Below are 21,417 nucleotides of genomic sequence, written 5' to 3'. Positions count from 1 at the left end.
AGCCTGGTCCATTAGGTTATGAAAGCCCCCAATGTCCTCTGGGGAAAGAGTATGAAGGGTGTGGTGGTGGAGGCGATGGTGTGGGGACAATGTAGTCATCCCACTCATCCCTTGGGGGTTGGGGTTCAGGGATTTCGCCTTTCTCCCTTTCATCTTCTGAAGATGTTTGGTCTTCTCTTGGTGGCACCACTATGTCAGAGGCAGGAGTCATCCTGGGAGTTATCAGTTGAGGAATTTGCCTTGCCATAGCAGGAGAGGTAGGCTGAGGTGGTGCTACTAGCTGCTCCTGTGGAAGGTCAAGAAAGGATTAGTTACTTACCTGTAATCCTAGTTCTCTTCCAGGGGTATACTCATCAAAGTCATAAGCACTGAATAGTCCCGCCCTCGTGCGGGACCCCGGAGCAATAGCCAATAATATGCATATATCTACATATATATATATATACATACATATAAATACACATATAATAACTATATATATATAGATAATATGCATTATACATATGCAGCCTAAAATAACCATACTAGGCTCAAAAGACTGCCCCCAAAAGCCTGAAACAAATCTTTACATTTGTAAAATAAAAACATATAAATGACATTATATGAAAATGCAAAGAAGAAAGCACTGCCTTTGTTGTCTTTGAAACACACCACCTTTATTTTCAAAGGTAAAACAGGCAGGACCATAGAGGCAGCTTTAGCCTAGATAGGCTGCATTGTAACAATAGGAAAAAAACTGGCGCCGTGCCTTTAAGACCTCCAGGAACCTCCAGGCTCCCATCATGCACCACAGGTGACAGTTAGGTCAGTTCTTTTGGACGGCGTATAACAGTGTAATCACAGCATGGGTAATGCTAAACACAATCAGGTCTGGTATTCGTCCGGGGAGGAGGGTGGGTGTGCTTATGACTTTGATGAGTATACCCCTGGAAGAGAACTAGGATTACAGGTAAGTAACTAATCCTTCTCTTCCAGGGGATACTCATCAATAGTCATAAGCACTGAATAGAGTAGCAAGCCCATCCCATACCCTGCGGACGAACACCAGATCCTCTAGACAGCACACTATTATGTGAATTACCCAAACAAATTTCTCAGTGATGCCTGACCAACTTGGGCATCAGCTTGAGCGTCAGAATCAAGACAGTAATGGCGGGCAAATGTGTGAACCGACCGCCACGTAGCTGCCTTACAAATTTCATGCACAGGAACATTTTTAAGCATTGCTATAGTAGCAGCCTTCCCTCTAGTGGAATGAGCTCTAGGTCTACCCGTGAGCTGCTTTCGTGCCAACTGATAACATAACAGAATGCATGACACAATCCATCTAGAAATGGACCTCTTAGTAGCAGGAAAACCCGTTCTTAGAGGACCGTAGTTCACAAACAGGTGATCAGTCTTTCTGACACTCTTAGTTTTATCAAGGTAAAACTTCAGAACTCTTTTCAAATCCAAAGAGTGCAGAGCTCTTTCTGCTGCAGAGCTCGGAGTAGCAAAAAACGTAGGTAGTGTCACTGATTGATTTATGTGAAAATCCGAGATTACTTTAGGAAGAAATCTCGGATGAGTCCGAAGTACCACTCTATTCGCATGGAAAACGAGATAGGGTTCGGTTGCACAAAAAGCCTGAATCTCGCTCACCCTGCGCGCAGATGTGATAGCTACAAGGAAAGACACTTTCCACGAAAGATGTTGAAGAGAAGCTTTATGTATAGGTTCGAATGGAGGACCCATCAATTTAGACAAAACCACATTAAGCTCCCAAGGAGGTGAGGGGGCCCTCACGGGAGGATATACCTTCCTGAGACCTTCCAGGAAATCCTTTACAACTGGCATTTGAAAAAAAGAACCCTGAGAAGGGGACTTTCGATATGCTGTTATTGCTGCCAGATGTACCTTAATAGAAGAATACTGCAAACCTGCTTTAGCCAAAGAAAGTAAGTATGGTAACAGTACCTGTTCCTGACCTCGAATCGGGTCATGACCTTCAGCTGCACACCAAGTGAAAAATCGCTTCCACTTGAAAGCATATGTCCTTCTTGTAGAAGCCCTTCTTGCCTCCTTTAAGATGTACATACAATCCTGAGAAAGACCTAGGTGACCATACTGGACGAACTCAGGTACCATACTGCTAGCTTCAGGGACGGCAGGTTGGGATGGAACACCCTGCCGTTCTCTCTCGTCAACAGATCCGGACAGCAAGGAAGCCTCTTGTGCGGCACTTTGGATAGACACAGGAGATCCGGGTACCACCACTGGCGAGGCCAATCCGGAGCCACCAGAATCATGTCTGTCTTGTACTTGTACAGCTTCTTGATAACCAAGGGAATGAGTGGAATCGGTGGAAAGGCGTAGAGCAATGTCTCTGTCCAGTCTATCCACAGAGCATTCCCCTTGGATCCTTGTTGTGGGTACCTGGATGCGAAGACGCGGCATTTTGCGTTTTCTGCGTCTGCAAAGAGATCGATTTCCGGTAACCCCCAGGTTTGAAAAACGTCTTTTATTACTTCGTCTTTTAAGACCCAGTCGTGCGCTTCTGCGAAGTGTCTGCTTAGTTCGTCTGCTTGGACGTTGAGGACACCTGGCAGATGTACAGCTGTAATTTTCATACCCCGAGCCAGAAGCCACTTCCAGATTGCTTGCGCTTCCAGCGACAGAGGTCTGGATCTCGTTCCGCCCTGCTTGTTCAGATAGTACATCGTTGTTGTATTGTCCGTCTGAACAAGCAGAGAGGATGTCTTGAGCACAGGAAAGAAAGCCTTGAGAGCTAGATGGACAGCTCTGAGCTCCAACATGTTGATGTGATACAGCTTTTCTTTCTCCGACCACACTCCTTGAACTTGAAGTGACTCTAGATGAGCGCCCCAACCCTGCAGGGACGCATCTGTCACCAGAGATCGTTTGGGTATGTCCTCCTGAAAAGGTACTCCCACAACCAGATGATTCCGCTGCATCCACCATTGAATGGAGATTCGCACCGCCAGAGACAGTGACAGTTTGTCTTCCCATCGGTTTGAAAACTGGGACCACTGATCCTCTAGTGACTGTTGCAGAGGTCTCATGTGTAACCTGGCGTTTGGAACAAGGAAAATGCAAGACGCCATGGATCCCAGCAGAGACGAGATCTGTCTGGCCGTTGGTCGAAGAGTCCTTAACATTGTTTGGCACTTGAGGAGAATGGATGATAGTCTCTCCTCCGAAGGATACGCTTTTGCGTCCTTTGAATCCAGAAGTGCGCCCAGGTAGTGGATCCTCTGTGTGGGATTGAGGATAGACTTTTTGAAGTTCACGTGCAGACCTAGTCTTCGCAGCTGATGAATACAGAACGTGAGATTTTGTTGAAGTAGAGCTGGAGATGCACTCTTTAGCAGCCAATCGTCTAGATAGGGATAGACGAAGATATGCCTCTTTCTCAGGAAAGCCGCTACGACTGCCATGCACTTTGAAAAAGTGCGAGGAGCTGACTTTAGCCCGAAGGGCAAGACTGCGAACTGGTAATGATTGGTTTGTATGCAGAACCTCAGAAACTTCCGATGTTTTTGGGCAATGGGGATGTGAAAATACGCATCCTGAAGATCTATGGAGCACATCCAGTCTTTTTGATGCAGAAGTGGGGTTATTTGATGTAACGCCAGCATTCTGAATTTTTCTCGTCGGATAAACTGATTGAGGCGCCTGAGATCTAGTATGGGCCTGTACTCCCTGCTTGGACCTTTCTTTTGAACTAGAAAGTAACGGGAGTAAATTCCTTTTCGACGTTGTGTCCTTGGGACCTCCTCGATGGCTTTCTTTTGGATTAACACCGACACTTCCTTTTTCAAAAGGTGAAGACGATGGAATACAGTCTTTTGGGGAACAATTGAGGGTGGTGGAAACTTGAACCTGATTGCATATCCATTTTGCACAATATTCAGCACCCATGCGTCGTTTGTGATGTTTTTCCACTCCTCCAGGTAAAAACGCACACTTCCCCCCACCGGAGTGGACAACGGGCTCAGGGGAAGCAAACACTCACTGCTTTTGCTGTTGCTGCTTGTTTCCAGGAGCAGACTGTCTGGAAATTCCGCCTCTTCCTCTACCAGGACGACGCTGGGAGAACTGAGATCTTCCTTGATTTTGTTGTGAAGACCATTGAGGGGTTTGAACCCTCTGCTGGCTCTGTCTCCGATCATAAGGACGGTATTTTTTCTTAAAATTGTCCTTTCTCTTTTCGAGACCTACAGCTCTCACAGTATCCAGCTCTGTCTTCATTTTTGACATTTCGTCGTCAGCATGAGACCCAAAGAGCGTTTTCCCATTAAAAGGCAGGTTTAGAATGCGTTGCTGGGCTTCAGGTTTGAGTCCCGTAAGTCTTAGCCAAGCTGAACGCCTCGCACAAAGACCATGAGCATAGCCATGCGTGGATAGATCGGAAGCATCCGCAGCTGCGCTAATCACCTGATTAGACACTAGCCCACCTTCATGAAGTATTTCCAAGAAGTCATTCTTGTCTTCTTTGGGAAGTTTTTCTGCGAATCTGGATAAGGAATCCCAAAGAGAACGGTCATAGCGACCCAATAAAGCGGAGGAGCTGGCAACCTTCATGTAGGAAGCAGAAGTGGCACACATCTTCTTTCCTACCGAATCCAAAGTCTTGCTATCCTTGTCTGGGGGAACAGACGAGGACGTTGATCCATTCTGATTTTTACGTGCCGCTGAGACGATGACCGAATCAGGTTGCGGCTCCGCTCTTAAAAATAACGGGTCAATATCCGGAGCCCTGTACTTCTTTGCGATCCGTGAGGGGACCGCTCCCAAAGAAGCCGGTGTTAAGAACTTATGTTCGGCAGGCTCCAAAAGACCTGGAACCAGAGGAAGTAAAGGTCTCGATGATAATCTCTGATGCAAAGTTTCGAAGATAACTGTAGTCTTCGCAGTAGAGACAGGCATCTCTATATTGAGTTTCGCTGCTCCCCGGCAAAGAACCTCATTGAAAGTGATTACGTCATCAATCGGCGATATCCTGCTCGGAGGAGTCGAAGATAACGTAGGCGAGTAATATCTCTTCGAATTCGTAGATTTTGTCGAGGATCTCGTATCACGTTTCTTGGCTGATCGGTGATGTGAAGACCTCGGAGAAGGCGTCCGCCTTCTCACGGAAGGAGACTTCCTCTGCGGAGTACGTTGTCGCCTTTCAGGAGACTGGATCACTCGAAGAAGAGGTGACCTTGATCTTGACACGGTTCTTTTCGACACTGGCGACCTGGACCAAGACTTTGGAAGATTGATTCTCCTAATCTTCCAGTCTCTAAGTTCTCCCAACCATCGTGGAGATATGTTAGCTCCTGTAGGTGATGGCGCTCTTGAAGGCTCTGGAGAGATCTGAACTATATTCAGGTCAGGGGATGAAGATGAACTCCCAGAAACAGCCACAGAAACCTCAGATCGGCCTTTAGAAACCGTTCTAGGTCGTTTAGCTGCAGGCGAAGTGGAACGTGGCCTTTTCGACGTCGATTTTTCCCGAGATGATCTTCTCGGCGGCGACCTCCTCGACGGCGATCTCCTCGGCGGCGGCGACCTCCTCGGCGGCGGCGTCCTCCTCAGCGGCGTCGTCCTCCTCAGCGGCGTCGTCCTCTGCGGCGTCGTCCTCCTCGGCGGCGCCGTCGACGTCCTCGGCGTCGACCTCCCCGACGTCGAGGGTCTCTTGGGTGATGGAGTCAAGCGCTTCGACGACGAAGTTTTTCTAGGCGTCGTGTGCCTCGACTGATCAGGACTCTTCGACGTCGAAGCCTCCAATTCCCGGTTCGACGTGGATGTCATAGCGCCTCTTGACGGCGGCCTTGACTGACTTTTTGAGCCTTTCGACGGCGAACGTCGACGTCGATGAGACGACGTCGAGTCCCGTCCTCTCGTAGTCGTAGGGGAGCCAGACTTGGATCGCCTACGCTCATGGCGTCTCTCACCTCTCATCGACGGCGAATCCTTCTTCGACGGCGACCTCGACGTCGACGGAAGACGTGACGCTGATTTCGACGATTTGAACATACCGGAACTCTAGAAGAAGATCTGTCCCTCGAACTCGACGGGGAACGATGTTTTCTCTTCTCCCCTCTTTCCTTATGTTCTTTCCGCTGAGGAGAAGGTTTCCTGGAGTGAAGTTCTTCTCTTCCACTCACGGTTTCACCTCTGTCATGCAGAAACTGAAGCCTGCTCTTCTCCCTCTCTCTTAAAGTTCTGTTTGATAACTTGCTGCAATGGTAGCAGAGCTCTGGCTTGTGTGTGGATGGAAGACAAGCCACACAGACCGAATGAGGGTCTGTTTTAGACATTTTTTTTCCACAGGCCGGACACTTATTAAATAAGGCAGGCATTTTGACTGGAAAAAAAAGGTCAAAAAACCACAAAAATTGTAGAATTAGTCAGGAAAAGACTAAAGATGTCGAGTAATGACAAAAAATTGAAAGAACTACCAGAAAAAAGTGAAAAAGAATCACCAACTGGCGAGCTCAATGCTCCAGGATCCTCACAGAAGGAGCCGGAAAAAAGAACTGACCTAACTGTCACCTGTGGTGCATGATGGGAGCCTGGAGGTTCCTGGAGGTCTTAAAGGCACGGCGCCAGTTTTTTTCCTATTGTTACAATGCAGCCTATCTAGGCTAAAGCTGCCTCTATGGTCCTGCCTGTTTTACCTTTGAAAATAAAGGTGGTGTGTTTCAAAGACAACAAAGGCAGTGCTTTCTTCTTTGCATTTTCATATAATGTCATTTATATGTCTTTATTTTACAAATGTAAAGATTTGTTTCAGGCTTTTGGGGGCAGTCTTTTGAGCCTAGTATGGTTATTTTAGGCTGCATATGTATAATGCATATTATCTATATATATATAGTTATTATATGTGTATTTATATGTATGTATATATATATATATATATGTAGATATATGCATATTATTGGCTATTGCTCCGGGGTCCCGCACGAGGGCGGGACTATTCAGTGCTTATGACTATTGATGAGTATCCCCTGGAAGAGAATCTCTTTTTATAATCTTGAAACATGGCATGCGGATCCTGGACTAGAGATATGGGCATTTGCACTTCATCATTCCAGGGTTGTGGATGAGGATTGTATTGATAATGTTCATAATACTGCTTGGGAGGGGCATAATATTGATGATAATAATGCTCTTCCTCACCATCTTCTTCTTCTTGGTTTTTGACCTGGAGCTCTGATGGCTGTGTGCTGCTCCAAAAGGCCTGTCGTCGTCTGACTCCTCCAGGTCTAAAAGGTGCCTTGGTAGCAAAGGAGAAACCTTGCTAGGGATGTAAATTCAGGTTTTAAAGCAGTTTTTGTTACTTTTATGTTTTTTATCATCATTGACGATGTCGTCAGCAAGGTGAATTCAGCATCAACAGTAGGAACTCTGTCATTTACCGTGTCTTTGTCAATGTTTTCGTAGGGGGTAACACCGCCTTCAACTGTGTCTTAGCGGATGATAGCACTTGTCGAAGAGATGGAACCATCAACGGCTGTGAATGTCATTGACAACAAAGGTCTAGTGGACGAGACCTTGGTGACCGTTGTCGTTGATATCAGAGTCGATGGTGATGTCGTTGTCGACAGGGTTTTGAGAGGATTTTCTGTCTCTGACGTTGACAGTCCAGAGGAGGAATAAAAAATATGCTCTCCTGTCTTCACAGCTGGACTACTAGGTTAGGAGGAGGCTGCCTCTGTGGAGATGAGTTTTAGTTTCTCCTTTCACAGAGGGAGATGATGCGTTTTCAAGGCCTTTCTGCTCTCCTCAGATGTTCAGTGGTCTGATGATCTTGACCTTTTGTGGGTTCTCACAGAGGTTTTACTGCCTTCCTCAGAAGTAGTGGATTTATGAGTTTTAGGCTTCTGTAGCCACAGAAGTAGCCTTCCCTCCCTGCCTTTTAAGGTTTTAGAGGAAAAAGTGTACCACATTTTGAACTCCTTTACCGGATGTTGAGAGTAAAGGCAGTAAAGACACACTCTTGTGGATCACCCAAATGTACTTTTTCTTTCCACAGGTTTTGCAAGATCTAAAGAGGCCTGTCTTAGACGTCTAACACATAGTAGTTGTAGCTAAATCTTCAATTGTAAAGGAACAACTGTGGAGAGCTCAGGGAGACTCCCTTCCACGGCATGCAGTCGAAAATCTGAGGGGCTCAGCCTTTGTTGGAGTGTTCTAGAGGGACCTGTCGCCTAATTGGTTAGAGGTCAAGTTTGCTCCTTTTAAATACACTTGGATAGGCTATTAAACTGACTTTTCACTGCCATTATAGCCTATCTTACTGATACATACTGCTTTACTAGGGTACTATGGTACTCACACTTTGACGATGGGAAATGATTCAAGCTTGTGCATCTATGAAAGAACCAACACTGGAGACTTATTTCTAAAACTATTTTCATTAAATATTTTTTCATATGTGTCATATTACTATTTAATACCAATGCTAACATCTAGGACATCCAGATATGTCGCCCATCCACCAGGTTTTCACAGGTAGCGGATGAGACGAGAACATTGATTACTATTTTCGATGAGTGGCTGGGTGATGAATTAATAAGGGAAGGCAATTTCAGGTAAATAAACAATGCTGTTAGAATCATATCCTGAAAAAGAACTTTAAACATGCAGATATTTTGGTAGAGAGCTTAGCCTACAGAACATTCATTTCTATAGTTATATACAGTGAAAATAAATGTGATAATGATAGCCTATACAGACATTATGATTTAGTTTCAGCTGCAAGTGGTCAGATGGCCCTTTAGAATTCATAATGCTGACATTTAGTGGCTATGGGTGAAGTGGGCCATTTAATAGGTGGAGATTAAAACATGCACTTATGGAGGTGATTATGGATCAATGACTTCAACATATAAGGCAGACAAAAAGGCAGGAAATCAAAACACGATGTTAATGGCCAATCAGAATTAAAATTAGATTTTAATATTTGTATTTTTGTAATATGAACGGAGGCAAGAGACATCTATGGTGTTACACATTCTAGTGAATATGTCAATAGATCATGGAATACTTAAAGCGGTTGTTTGTCACTTGAAGGATGCAGTTATTTTGCCTCTCCTCATGATGTTAGTGTAGATAAAAGAGGTGGAGAACTAATGAATGAGATCATTGGTCTTGCAGAAAGGACCATAACGGGAAATTGCTGTCAGATAAAAGTTCAGAGAAAGTAGTGAGTTTTCGAAGTTTAAATTAATGCATAAAAAAGTTGGAGCCCAGACAGTGTAATGACCTTGGGACTAGATAATTAGTAGCAGACATAGTGTAGTTTTCCATCATAGGTTTCAAGGAAACTATCATTTGTGAGGTCGGTAAAGTTAATCTGCAAACAGCTAGTTAAGAAACTCCCTTAATGTCCAGCTCTTTCATTTTCCCCAGAATGAAGGCTTTTCTGTATTTTCTTATCAGCATTATAGGCACAAGGTTTTGGCTTTGTGTATACAAATTGCTTATCTGCTACAAAAGCAGTAATAAACAATTCACAATTTAAAATGGAAGTATGAACTCACCATTATTTTGGCATTTTCTTCTTTGTCTAGGTACTGATCGCTGAACATGTGACATGAACCTAGAACAGCCAGTTTTCCTCCCTGTTTCTGAAAAACAATCAGCAAGAAAACCAGTCAACCAATAGAACTCTCAAAGTGATAAAGGTTATCTTACCAACTGACAAAAGATTTTGACTGAATATTTATTTATTGTACAGTTACTAAAAACCATTTGAAATGTAGCTTACATGCATGCAAATTATTATTATAATTATTATTATTGATTTTTTTAAACGAAAACGTGAATTGCTTAAAATCCATACATTAAAAAGAGTTCACTTTGGGCCTGATCAGAAATCAATTCTAAAAAGTAATATGTTATGTACATTTAAAATGAGAAAGGATTACATATACATCCTTATGACAGAATGTAATGTCTCTTTTAAAAGTGTGCCTTTAGTCCAGTCAACAATAGGACTATTTTCTAGAGGCTGACTTGTTGCAGGTCGGGACTCCTTCGGTATTTCCGGGACCATCTTCTTCAGTAAATCAAGGCACAACTCGTCCATATATCTCACAAATCAGGCCAAGTCTGACTTGGGTGCAGGAAAATAAATCCAAAGCTGCTTCTTTCACTGTCCGGACCCCCTTGCGTACCCACGTTGGCTTTAAAAGCTTCTGACTGGACTGTAACATGCAGGGGCAGCAGCAAATCAAATGTAGCAAAGATTCTGAAGTTGAAGAGTCTGCATTTGATTTTAAGTTCAAGGGACTTCCACCCGGGATTTGACTCTCTGATTGGGAGGGGCACGAATCTGGCCCACTGAATGTTTTTTAGGGCCTTCCTCCACAAATGCTTGACTGAGGTAAGGCTGGGTCTTAGGCTCTGTGTATGTTGCCATCAGACAAAAGATGTTAGTGCAGCGTGAATCGGCCACAACTCAATCTAATCAGAACAAGTACCCTGACCAAAGAGGAACCCTACAGCAAGGAAGCACAGTGTTCAGGTCATACTCTACATGTTCGGTGAGAAGACAACCTCAGTTGGGAAATTTAGGATTGCAATTTCATTCCATGTCAGGAGGACACAATTTATCATGACAAGGTTTTCATTTTCAAAAACAATTCTCGTGTGTTAGTTCAGTTTTTAAAAGTGAAGCTATCTAAGACTACAAGTTACATAACAGATTGTAGGAAGGTGGCTACCTGACTATGGTTACCCCAGATTTTTTGCCTTGTGTTTAGCTGGTTTTCGACTTAGTTGGCCTGGCTCCCTGCTAATCAGGGCCCCAGGCTATCTGCACTCTCTTTAAAATGGATTCCATGTACCCTAGGTGCATAACTAAATTGGCTTGGGTCACCTTATCAGCCCCTGTACAGTGCATTATAGGTGCCCAAGGCATAGGTGCACCCAAGGCCTACCAGGGGCTGCAGCATATCTTTTGCCCCCCCTGGCTGGCTATCCAAAATTGACACAACTGGCTGATCACTCAGCTGGGGCAAGGTGGTGTAATCACCCCTTGCTTAGATATAGTATACCGATATCTAAACCTATCTGGACACATATATACCTATATGTCACTCCTATGGCAGGCCTTAACAATCCTGGAGGCAGAGTGCTTGGTTTTATGTGAGATGGTGCTCTAGCATGAGCTGAGCCTGTCTGCAGCTGTCGGGACCAATTCCCTAAGCTGTTCGGGGATAATGCCATACCATATACTCTTAAGTGCATTATAATCCATCGCGGTTCTGTGCTAACTTTGGTTTGGCTTTATCAAAACATGTCGTGTTAGGTGTCATACGTTTTGGAATACTACCCCCTCGACAGTCCTGTCGACGGGGGTAGCATTCCACCCTTCTAGAGGGAGAAGACATGTTACTTTACTGAAACGCGGTTGGTTTTTAAAAGAGCCTCAGCATCACAAAATGGACGCTTCTGCCACAAACATGAGTCTGACCTCCTGCTGCTGACCGAAACTTGGCAGAGCAGGCCTGGACAAAGGGTTTCCTGTTGCGGGGAGGTGTCACACCACCCCAGACAGGAGATAGTGGAGTGTAGCAGGGAGGTTTGAAAGAAACCAGACAGTGCGTGGGGAGCACAAGGCTTCCCCTTGCATAATCCGGTCAAACCGGTTCTGGGGCTCACCAGCCCCAGCCCCAGCGTGACCCTGGACAAAGGGAAAGGGGTGTAACCGCCCCCTTCCTGGGTCCCACCCATAGGAGGGACCTAGCAGGTAATCCAGCCCACTAGATTGGTATATAGGTGGGAGCAGTGCCAACGCACATCAGATTATCCTGACTGAAACTTATGAAACGAAACTCTTTACCCTTCGACATCCTACTCGACGTAGAAGACTGAAGAATCTCCCTTGTGGTCAAGGAGTGACCTCCCTGTGCAAACAGGCACCATCCAGCACCTCAACGTTTGCTTTGTTGTAGTTCCCGCCGGAACTCGAGCGACAGAGACTGACAAGACCCAGCGTTCCTGCCTTCTAACAGCCCGATCCACAGTCCCTGCAAAGCTGAGACCCGTGGAGGCGACCTGAAGCGTGGGGCCGGCCATCTTGGAAAGACCACGAGGCGCTGACCGTGCAGCTCCCGAGGCACCCTCGAAGCTGTGCATTGGGGTTTGAGAAGCCCAAGCCCTGAGCCACTCCTGCACCGAAGCTCACCCCTCTACACTCACCGAGTGCTGCGTGGGGCCCTTCTGCATCTTTTGGCTCAACGCGTTGGTCCGGTCGCTTGCCCGTGGGCTTGTGGCCCCAATACCAACGAACCTTGGAATTTGACCTGCCAGTCCGGTTGCTCTGGACTGGCCCTCGCTCCCCTAAAAAGGAGCACCCGCTCTGACCTTCCTGGTTCGAGTGAGAAGCGATCTTCGAGTCCTGCGTGGGTTGCACTTGCCAAGGTTTGTTTGCTCCAATCCGGAAGCCGACACCGCCGACAGCGAGAGCCTTCGTGGGACAGCTCGTGATCCACTCCTGGACATCCTCGGTGCCCCAGAGTCCACGTGGCAGCGGAGACAACCTTCTCGACAACCACCTGATTGCGCCAGACATTGCCTGGTTCCTTCCTGGTTCCACCCTGGTCACTGCTGAGTGACCCAGACTCTGTCCCCTCTGCTTTCAGGTACTCTACAACTTCGATCCACCCTTGGATCACACCGGACACTTCTCTTCTCGACGCCTGCAGCATCTTCATCTTCAGGCACCATCGACCTGTGTGACAAAACCCGACACTACTTTGCACCTGTGCACCCGCTTCCTGTGGGTGAGGTAACTCAGCAACGCCGGTGTTCCTACACTGGTACACACCTCTAGTGTATGTGTCTAAGGTTTTGTCCTTCTAGGTCAGTCGGAAGGTTCCTTAAACAGTAACTTTGTAACTTTTACGCACCATTGACATTGCATTGGTGCATGTGTGTGCTTTCAGCGCTGCACCCGATTCCCGCGGGCTTTTCCCGACTTCAGCATTGCTAGTCCCGATTGGTCCCAGCGATTCCCAAGGCCCTAGGCCTAACCACTATTCGATTGGTAGTTCTTATACCACTTTTTTAATATATGGTTTGCGTGGCCCCCCGGCCTCATCCATAATTGTGCAACTTTCATATGTTATACTGTGCTTTTGTTTAAACGCTTGTGCCTCTAGGCTCATAAAGAGTATAGAGGATTATTCTAGTAATAAATACATATATTTTTATAATATATAACTTGTGTGGTGTCCTTTCATTTGATATTACAGGATTGTGATTGGTAAAACAGCTCGTTTAACACGACCTCTTGAGTTAAGCCTTTAAGGCTGTTTAGTCCATGCTACCATTAGGATAGCTTGTCTAATAAGGTTGACTTGCAACCAGACACCATAAGGGTGGTTTGGACTGATACAAGGTGCCCCCAGAATTGGAGACATCATATATCAGGCCAACTTCTCACACAGATAGTTTCAGAATTATTCATAAAATCAAAGGTGAGAATAGGATATGTGGTGTAGTTCTGACACTGAACATTAGTGACACCAAGATATACTAGATGCTGACTTACACAGAAACATTAATCCGACTAATAGCACACATTTAGACTAACAACTAAGTTTGAAACTCATGTTCCTCAGTGTGGACTCAGGAAGTAAAGAACTATTAATATTAGGTACTTAAGTCCCACAGTTTGAACTTGAGATGAAGAGCATGTAGCCACACGTACCCTTACGACCAGCACCAAGAACATATTGTCTGTAGCCAGCTTGATCATGAAAATAGATCATTCCATATGACCATGAGCAACTTTTGCACTAATCTACTGGACAGAAAATCAGCTGTTCTACAGGTGATATTCACATTTGTTTTTTACTTTATATATTGTATTATTATATATTTTTAAAAAAACATGTAAAATTTCAAATCAAATTGTGATCCGGGTGATGTCATTAAACAGTTGATATACAGTAACAACATCCCCAGTCAGTGGCGAGAATATAGTCTGACAGGTCGATTAAAGCAGAACAAATGCACAATTGCACAAGTCAGACTATAACGTTTGAAAAGTGATAATAACCTTAAGGACTAAGCAAACTAAAAAGTGATTGCCCATGCCATAATAAATAGGAGTAACCAGTATCCGATCAAATAGTAAAATTGCATTTCCCATCTCATACACAGGGCTTAAAGTTAGGGGCAGTGTCAAAGCTTTCAGTCAAGTATGGCCTTAGTAGGCCCCATAAATATTTTGATCTACTTTTAGTTGATAACGTGGAAGAAAATGTATCAGGTCATCGCAGCATGAGGCATCATTTAGCCCGGCTTTGAGCGCTGGACAGGGGACATTGAGCCAAGTGATAGCTATTCTACACTTAGTGAGGAGTAGTGGCAAGGCAGTTGGATATCTTGCCTGTAGTGTGATCTTGCCCAAATAACCTAGCACCCCTTAAAGTGGGGACATTTCAATTACATTATTGGTGATATTACCAATAATATCAAACGGGAAATGTATTTAGTTTGTTTATAGCAGAATAACCATATATCATCTTCCATTGTTGAATTAGGTCTTGTTCTCATCATTCACAGGCAGGATATGTTGCTTCTGTACGTAATTTAGTGTAAATTTGATATAATGTGGAGAACCACCCTTTTGTGCTGGTTGAGATTATCACGTGTTGCAAAGAGCTAAAGTTAGGTGGCTTGCTTGAAAACGTAGGAAAGGCATCTTTGAAAACACCTCTAAGTCTGTGGTATACTTAAGTCGAGTCAAGTCAAATCAAGAAAACTTTATTTAGGCAGCTAGTGCCATAAAAGTAAACAATTGCAATAAAAGTAATACAATACAGTTTAAAAATTGATAAAACACGTTGCAGACAATAGATACTAATTCATTAGGAGAAACCATCCTGTGCAAAATCTAGACATCGCAGCATGAAAGGACAAATTGTTTCTTACACTGAAATAAGATGTACAAATGTAGTTGATGTTCAATAACTGTAATTTACAAAAGCAAAACTATAGTTGATCTGCTAAAAACAAATGAAGGGCACCAACAACCAAAGAGCTGGACCAGCACAAAGAATATCACACAGCTGTCTACAGTACATTCTGTCTCAGGAGGATATAATTAACCGGCATCGTACATCAGGTGCCTCTGGTCACATTAGGCAATGGCAGACCAGCTTCGAAGTATCCACATCCGACCCAAAAACTTAGCAACAGAGCAAGAATATAATGATTGAGGGTCTGATCTTAAAATTCTAAGGGCAATACAGCTACTTCATGAGCTTACAAAGTGGCTTGATTCAACCTCTGATGGGGGCCAATGTATCCTGGGGAAACAAAACTTGAGCTATGGTTTCTACTGAAATATTACAAACAGTGCACACAACTTCTTCTTGGGCGGCCCATTTGCTGGTAAAAGATTTCAGTGGCAATGTTCCAACCTTGAATTGAAAAGAGAGTTTCCTATCCAATGAAACAGTAATAGTGTCCCAGTATCGCTCTAGGAAACTATGCAATTTAAAATCTAAGAACCCCCCTGAAAATGTTGAAAAATCAGCTGCTTAGGCCTCACACTGCATAATCCATGGCCAGTAGTGCTTTATCAGCAACTCTTGTGGAAAAGGGTGGACAAGATGGATTTTCCCAAAGCTTCCTTATTCCCATAGCTAACAACAACTTGTTAAAATTGCAGGAGCCAGACAATTTTGTTGAATCTATCAGTATTCATAACATCCTTCAGAGCAGTGGCATAGTGGACTAGTTCCGGTGTAGGCCATAGCCTTTCCCAATATAGCAATGGGTGTAGTCTGGCTTTACTGCCTATCGCCTTCCTGCCCATGTCAGCAACAAAGGATACCGTGAGATGCTTGATGGAAGGTGAGCCAGACTCCTCAGAAACTTATTCTCTGATCTCTTTAGGGCAGTTAGGTTGGAAACCCCCACAATTTAGACTAATACCAAGCTGAGCCCAGGTTTTAGCATCACGTATCTGTATGCCTGGAGCGATCAGTTTACAGAAAGAACTGTGATGTTCTTTAGATATAGCACCAGTAATCTGCCTATGATTAAGGGGCATCGTGCCCACATGGGGCTTCCATGACATGGTCGAGGACAAATTAATACCCAAACAATTAAAGGAGTCTACTCTCTTGAGTGGCGTGCCCCCCAGCATTTCTCTCCCTTAGTATTATCTGTGTTGGTTAAACAACATAAACTTTGTCTTAGCGGTATTCATCTATAATCCATGCGCTTTACAGAATTCTTCAAAACGGAGCAGCACCTGCTGCAATCTGCTGAGGGTTTTTGAGGTCAATAAGGCGTTGTCCGTATACAACAATATGGGTGTTTTTTTACCAGCTAGAGTGGGAGCATCAGTGGAGAATTGAGAGAGGAAGTGGACAATGTCATTAATAAATAGAGAAAACAGAGTGGGGGGCAGAACGCAGCCTTGGCAAACACCTCTGTAGATGGAAATCCAATAAGTGAGTTCACCCTGGTTAGGCCATCTGACTTGGTCATAGTTGCCCTCATACAGGCGAATAACTAGAGTTAAGAGTTTTAATAACATACCCATATTGCGAAGAACCTGCCATAGCTTCATCCAGGAGACTAGACCAAGTGCGGATTTGAGATCGACAAAGGTAACATACATGCTGCCCTTACCGATTACTACCTTACTCCAACATAAAAGCAAGAAGCGAAAGACCTGGACTATAGTGATTGTTTTCTTGCAGAAACGGGCTGGAAAAGATGACAGGATGTCATTATCTGTAATCTGCTCTTAGATCTTGCCCAACACAAGGCGCAAAAAGATCTTTCGGACACAATCAGGTTAATTGGTCTATATTTGCATGCCGAACATCTATCTCCTTATTGTAGATAGGGATATTTTGATCTCCCTTCCAGGAGTACAGAATGGGGGCACCTTATACAATAGCATTGGCAAGAATAAGAACATACTTGGACCAGTGACACTGCCCTGAAGGAATGAATATATCTGTGGTATACCATCCGGTCCTAGTGCTCTACCTTTGGTGATTGCATCAAGAGAGTGAGAAACATCACCTGGCTCAAATAGTGGCTCTGTTGAAACAGATAAACAAGTAACAGTAAGGATGCATGACGCACCATCCACTACAGAGTGAGAATGACCCTCAGAGTATAGATTAGAAAAGTGGTCAACCCAGAAAGGAGGAGAAATATAATTGGAATGAGGGGGTGATGACCAATCTCTTCCTAATGTGACCAAGGTCAAAAACATAGGGGAGTCCTGGGCAGAAGCAGCTTTTAACTCTTGCCACCTCCCATCGTCCCTTCTCTTTTTGCCCTAGCCTGGGTCAGTTTGTATAACTTCCTCACCTAGGAAACCCAGGACATATCCTTCATTTTTATTGCTTTGACCAGTAATATACAATCTCGTCTGCACTCCTTACTGAACCAGCTTTTAAGTCTAGGAACAAGTTTACATGTAACAGATACTGAAGTTACAAAAATAATTTTTTTTTGAACAAATGATTTTGTGTATCCAGGATCCTTTTCCCCGGCAGGGCTGACACCCAGTTCAGCTAAACAGAGGTGGCTGATACCAGTCAGGGTATCGTGGCGATCAGCTGCCTGGCCCCATCTAATTCGCCGCATGTCGTTAGTAGTCTGTATGTCCCTGGTGCAAGCTACAAGTTGGGAATTCCTCAACAGTTTGGCGCAAAAATCTAACATGTTAAGACACAGGATTGTGATCGCTCGCCATTCTTTCGTTTATGATCATGTCGTTGACGAGTGGCCAGAGTCTCAGATCTATTAATTCATAATCAATATCACTCGGGTGAGATAGGTTATTAAAAGGTACAAGCCCCTTTCTGTCAGGTTTAGACCTTCCATTAGTTGCACTGAGCCCTAATTCCAAAGAAAGGGCCTTAAGCTGTAAAGCAGCTTCAGTCCATCTTTTTATTGGTGGTAAGTCAAGTTGCGGAATGCCCCATTTCCCGTCTGCCTTGGTAGTCAAGCTAACATCATCAATATCCAGGGGCTCAAACATGGAATTAACCGCATGCGCGCTAGCGGGTTTTCCCGCTGTGCGCTGAAATTAGAAAATCGCGGGTAACGTGACAAAGCCAGCTCGTCATCCGCGTAGCGCAGGTAACGCCCATGACGAGCTGGCTTTGTCATCCGCGTCGAAGGGGTTAAAGATCCCTGCTAATATCAGGTAAGGCTAACTCTGTTAATTGCAAATGGTCTTTTAAAAGCATGATAGTTTTGGACCTCAGACCACCCTTAAATCCTCTTGCATAGATATTATAGATATTGATGCAAGTAGACTCATCAATCACTAAGCAAAAACCGAGATGTCTGGACAATAAATGTCAAGTTTCTGGAATTTGCAATAAAAGGCTGGTCTAATCCACATTGCTAACGCTCTGGAAAGTCTCCCATGCGGGCCAGGTATCGCAAGGATATAAAAGTTCAAATAACTAGGCTTAACAGGTGGCTCAGTAGACCAAGTTTATTGGAACAAACAAATATCATGCAAATCAATAAAATAGCTCCAGTCTGGGAAGATAATCTTTGATCGAAGGCCAGCCATGTTCTATGAAGTTAATGCTACCAGAACTTTGTTCTGAGCGGTAGTAGATGGTAAGCAGGAATGAGCTAAAACCAAGGAATCAGAATTATAGATGCGAGAAGGGAGAATTTGAATTAATTGTCGGCCCCTTTGAGAAGAGGCTATCGGGTAAACCAGTAGGCTCGCCTGTATTAAGGTGATCTTGAAAAGAAATCTGGGGCTGAGAAGGAGGAGTAACACTATTCGGCCTGCACTCATCTTTATGTGTAAGCAATGTAGAATCCATAGAATTGTTATGGATCAGTGGTTGTCAGTTTACATCCCAAGTGGGGGACCCTCCACTGGGGGGGGGGGGAAGGGTGATGCACAAATCACTCAGGTTGCTGTCCTCTTATGTGTATGTAAATCAAATGTTTGTGTTGTACAGGGATGAGGTTTGAACATCAAAAGCCATCAGAATATCAACTAGGTTATTTCTTGATACGAATTAGTTCAATGCTATCACAATTTGTGTCAGTTTGAGAGTGTAATCTAACGCCAAGAATATCCTCCAGTGTAACTGAGCGGCACCCCTCACCTAGCAAATCCATTGGATGGTTTTGTTTATCAGCGTAGCCTCCCCTTCATGGCATGTGTGTGGCTCGAGTTTAGGGACGTTAATCAAAAATATAGAACTACCACGATTACAAAGGAGGGATCCAGGCTAGAAGCTGGTAAGCTGTGTTGAATCGAGAGGACACATGTGCCACTAGGCTCCCCATGAATCAGATTACTAGGTTGGTTAAAAATTACGAAGAACTTCAAATTCATGTGGGCCTTAGATTAGGAGTATGTCCCTGTCCCCATTCCCTCCATAAGTCTCTATCAAAAGGGTTACATGGGTGGCCTTAGTAGGCAATGCCGGGATTTGGGTCACAGTAGGACTTTGGGTTCCAACCAAAGGCTGTTTATCTAAGGAGTGTGAAACATACATCTTTTTCAATGGGACGAGCCGTGCTTGCAACTAGTTGATTTGGCATTTTGAAAAGATCTAACACTAATTGTTTTATCTCCCCCACTTCACCCATAAAATATTGGATTTGCTGAATGAGATTGGCTGCATCACTTAAAAGGGAATATAGTGAGGTCTCTGCATCTTCAAGCCCTCTACCAGTCTCTTGCAATATCTAGGCCTGTGTCTGGTCTGCAAGGGGGAGTGAAGCAATTGCTGCAGGGAATGGAATAAAGTGGAAACTGTTGGCTAGGCAGCTCACTTGCATGCGCTGCATCTAAAATACCCGTGGCTGAGGGAGTGCTGGAGCTGCATTTCCTGCTAGAGTAACCTTAAAATAAATCAAGATAGTTTGTAATTCTTTCTTGTTCTTGTGTATTGTCCTAGTTTGTCTAGAGGCTCCAGTTTTTTATTTTATTCTTGGGAATGGCTTCCAGGTTATCACGAGGTATTTTGTCATTCTTGTTCCTGGGATTAACCCTCGGCTCAGACTGTATTGACAAATCTATACTGATAAGAGACACAATCCCTTCTATAAGGGGATTGATCTCTTTAAGAGTGCAGTTGTTAGGCTTGGTGGGGCTCTTCGGATGTTTGGCAGTACCCTTACCTAAATCAGAGGCCTTGTGTTTACCCATGGTGTAAATATTTTACAAAACAATCCCTCTGAAGGGCATTACCCTATTTAAATATGTCTATTCATTGGATAGAGGTTAAATATGATACATTTCCCAATGGCAGAAAAGATCAGTATAAAAATACCTCAGTTTCTCAAACAGAGAAGAAAGCTTCAGAGAGGAAACACATATTCAATTTACAGGTAAAGTCCCAGCCCAGGTTTGGGTAAAGCCAAGCCGGCATAGAGTTTACCAGGCTTTTGTTTGACACACAGAGACAGTACCTTTTGTGTCCAGGCACTCAAAACAAGAGAGGTGGCCCAGCCTAGCCTCTTTCAGGCTCTGATGGGCTGATGAGCCTGCCCTTGACCGAGCTTTGCCTGGACGGGGATGGGCTGCCCTTGGCTCACGCACGTCCAGTGCAGCAGTACTGCAGCGCGCTTATATAGCGCAAGATAAAAAGTGTTGAGCATAAGGTGGTGGGAAATATAGTTCCCCAGCGGTGGCAGCAATGCACATGGCTTCCCTAGCAGGTCAGTTTTGCCACAGAAAGCCTCCAAAGCAGTGGGACTGCATCACACCTATATAGCGCAAGAAGACATGTGTTGAACAAAAGGTGGTGGAAAATCTAGTTCCCCAGTGGCGGCAGCAATGCACACACGGCTTCCCCAGTAGATCAGTTTCCTCACAGAGAGCCCTCCAATACTTGAGAATTAGTCAAAGAGGAAGGATCTGAGTCATTACATTTCTCTAGCGAAATAAAAGGTCACCCACGTTTACCATGTCCTTGCCACTTGGGGTCTGATTTACAGCTTGCTCATGTTTGGTGCAGCAAGGAATTATTCCATAATTGTAAATTAGCTGTATAATGCTGTACCAAGACAGTCACATTTTTAAACAAAAGATGGAAGCCTCAAGCTATTCCGCCTCTGCAATATTAGGCTCTGCACACCTAAAAGGGTAGCCAAGTAATTCTGTAGTGGCACAACAGCTGGAGGTACTTCCGTTAACTTTACAGGCGAGTTGTGAAGAATTGTGCCTCTAGTGAGACATTTTATAAATTGTGAGATTTCTCATGAACCTCCATTTTGTAAAGAGGGAGGGGAGAAGTTTAGGTTTTGTACATAGGATGAGTCTTTCAGTGGTGTAACATTTCATTTTCTGAGTTCATTATAAGGAACAGCTATAAATTCAGTGTTTCTGAAGCAAAATCAGGTAGATATTCTTAGAATTAACTCAAGTAAATATCACTCCTA

General features: G+C 44.3%; 1 protein-coding gene across 1 annotated transcript in view; it reads right to left on the bottom strand.

Moving 5' to 3' along the window:
• The window catches only part of IFT52 (intraflagellar transport 52), a 292,137-nt gene that overhangs the window by 164,478 nt on the left and 106,242 nt on the right, over window positions 1-21,417 (bottom strand). The window contains exon 8 of the mRNA XM_086932254.1: window positions 9,537-9,623. Coding sequence (XP_086788380.1) covers window positions 9,537-9,623 — 87 coding nt within the window. The remainder of the gene's footprint in view (window positions 1-9,536; window positions 9,624-21,417) is intronic.

This window comes from Lissotriton vulgaris, chromosome 7 (assembly GCF_964263255.1).
Source record: "Lissotriton vulgaris chromosome 7, aLisVul1.2, whole genome shotgun sequence".
Lineage (NCBI taxonomy): Eukaryota > Metazoa > Chordata > Amphibia > Caudata > Salamandridae > Lissotriton > Lissotriton vulgaris.
The sequence above is the reverse complement of the archived record's forward strand: the minus strand, read 5'-3'. Positions and strand labels throughout refer to the sequence as shown.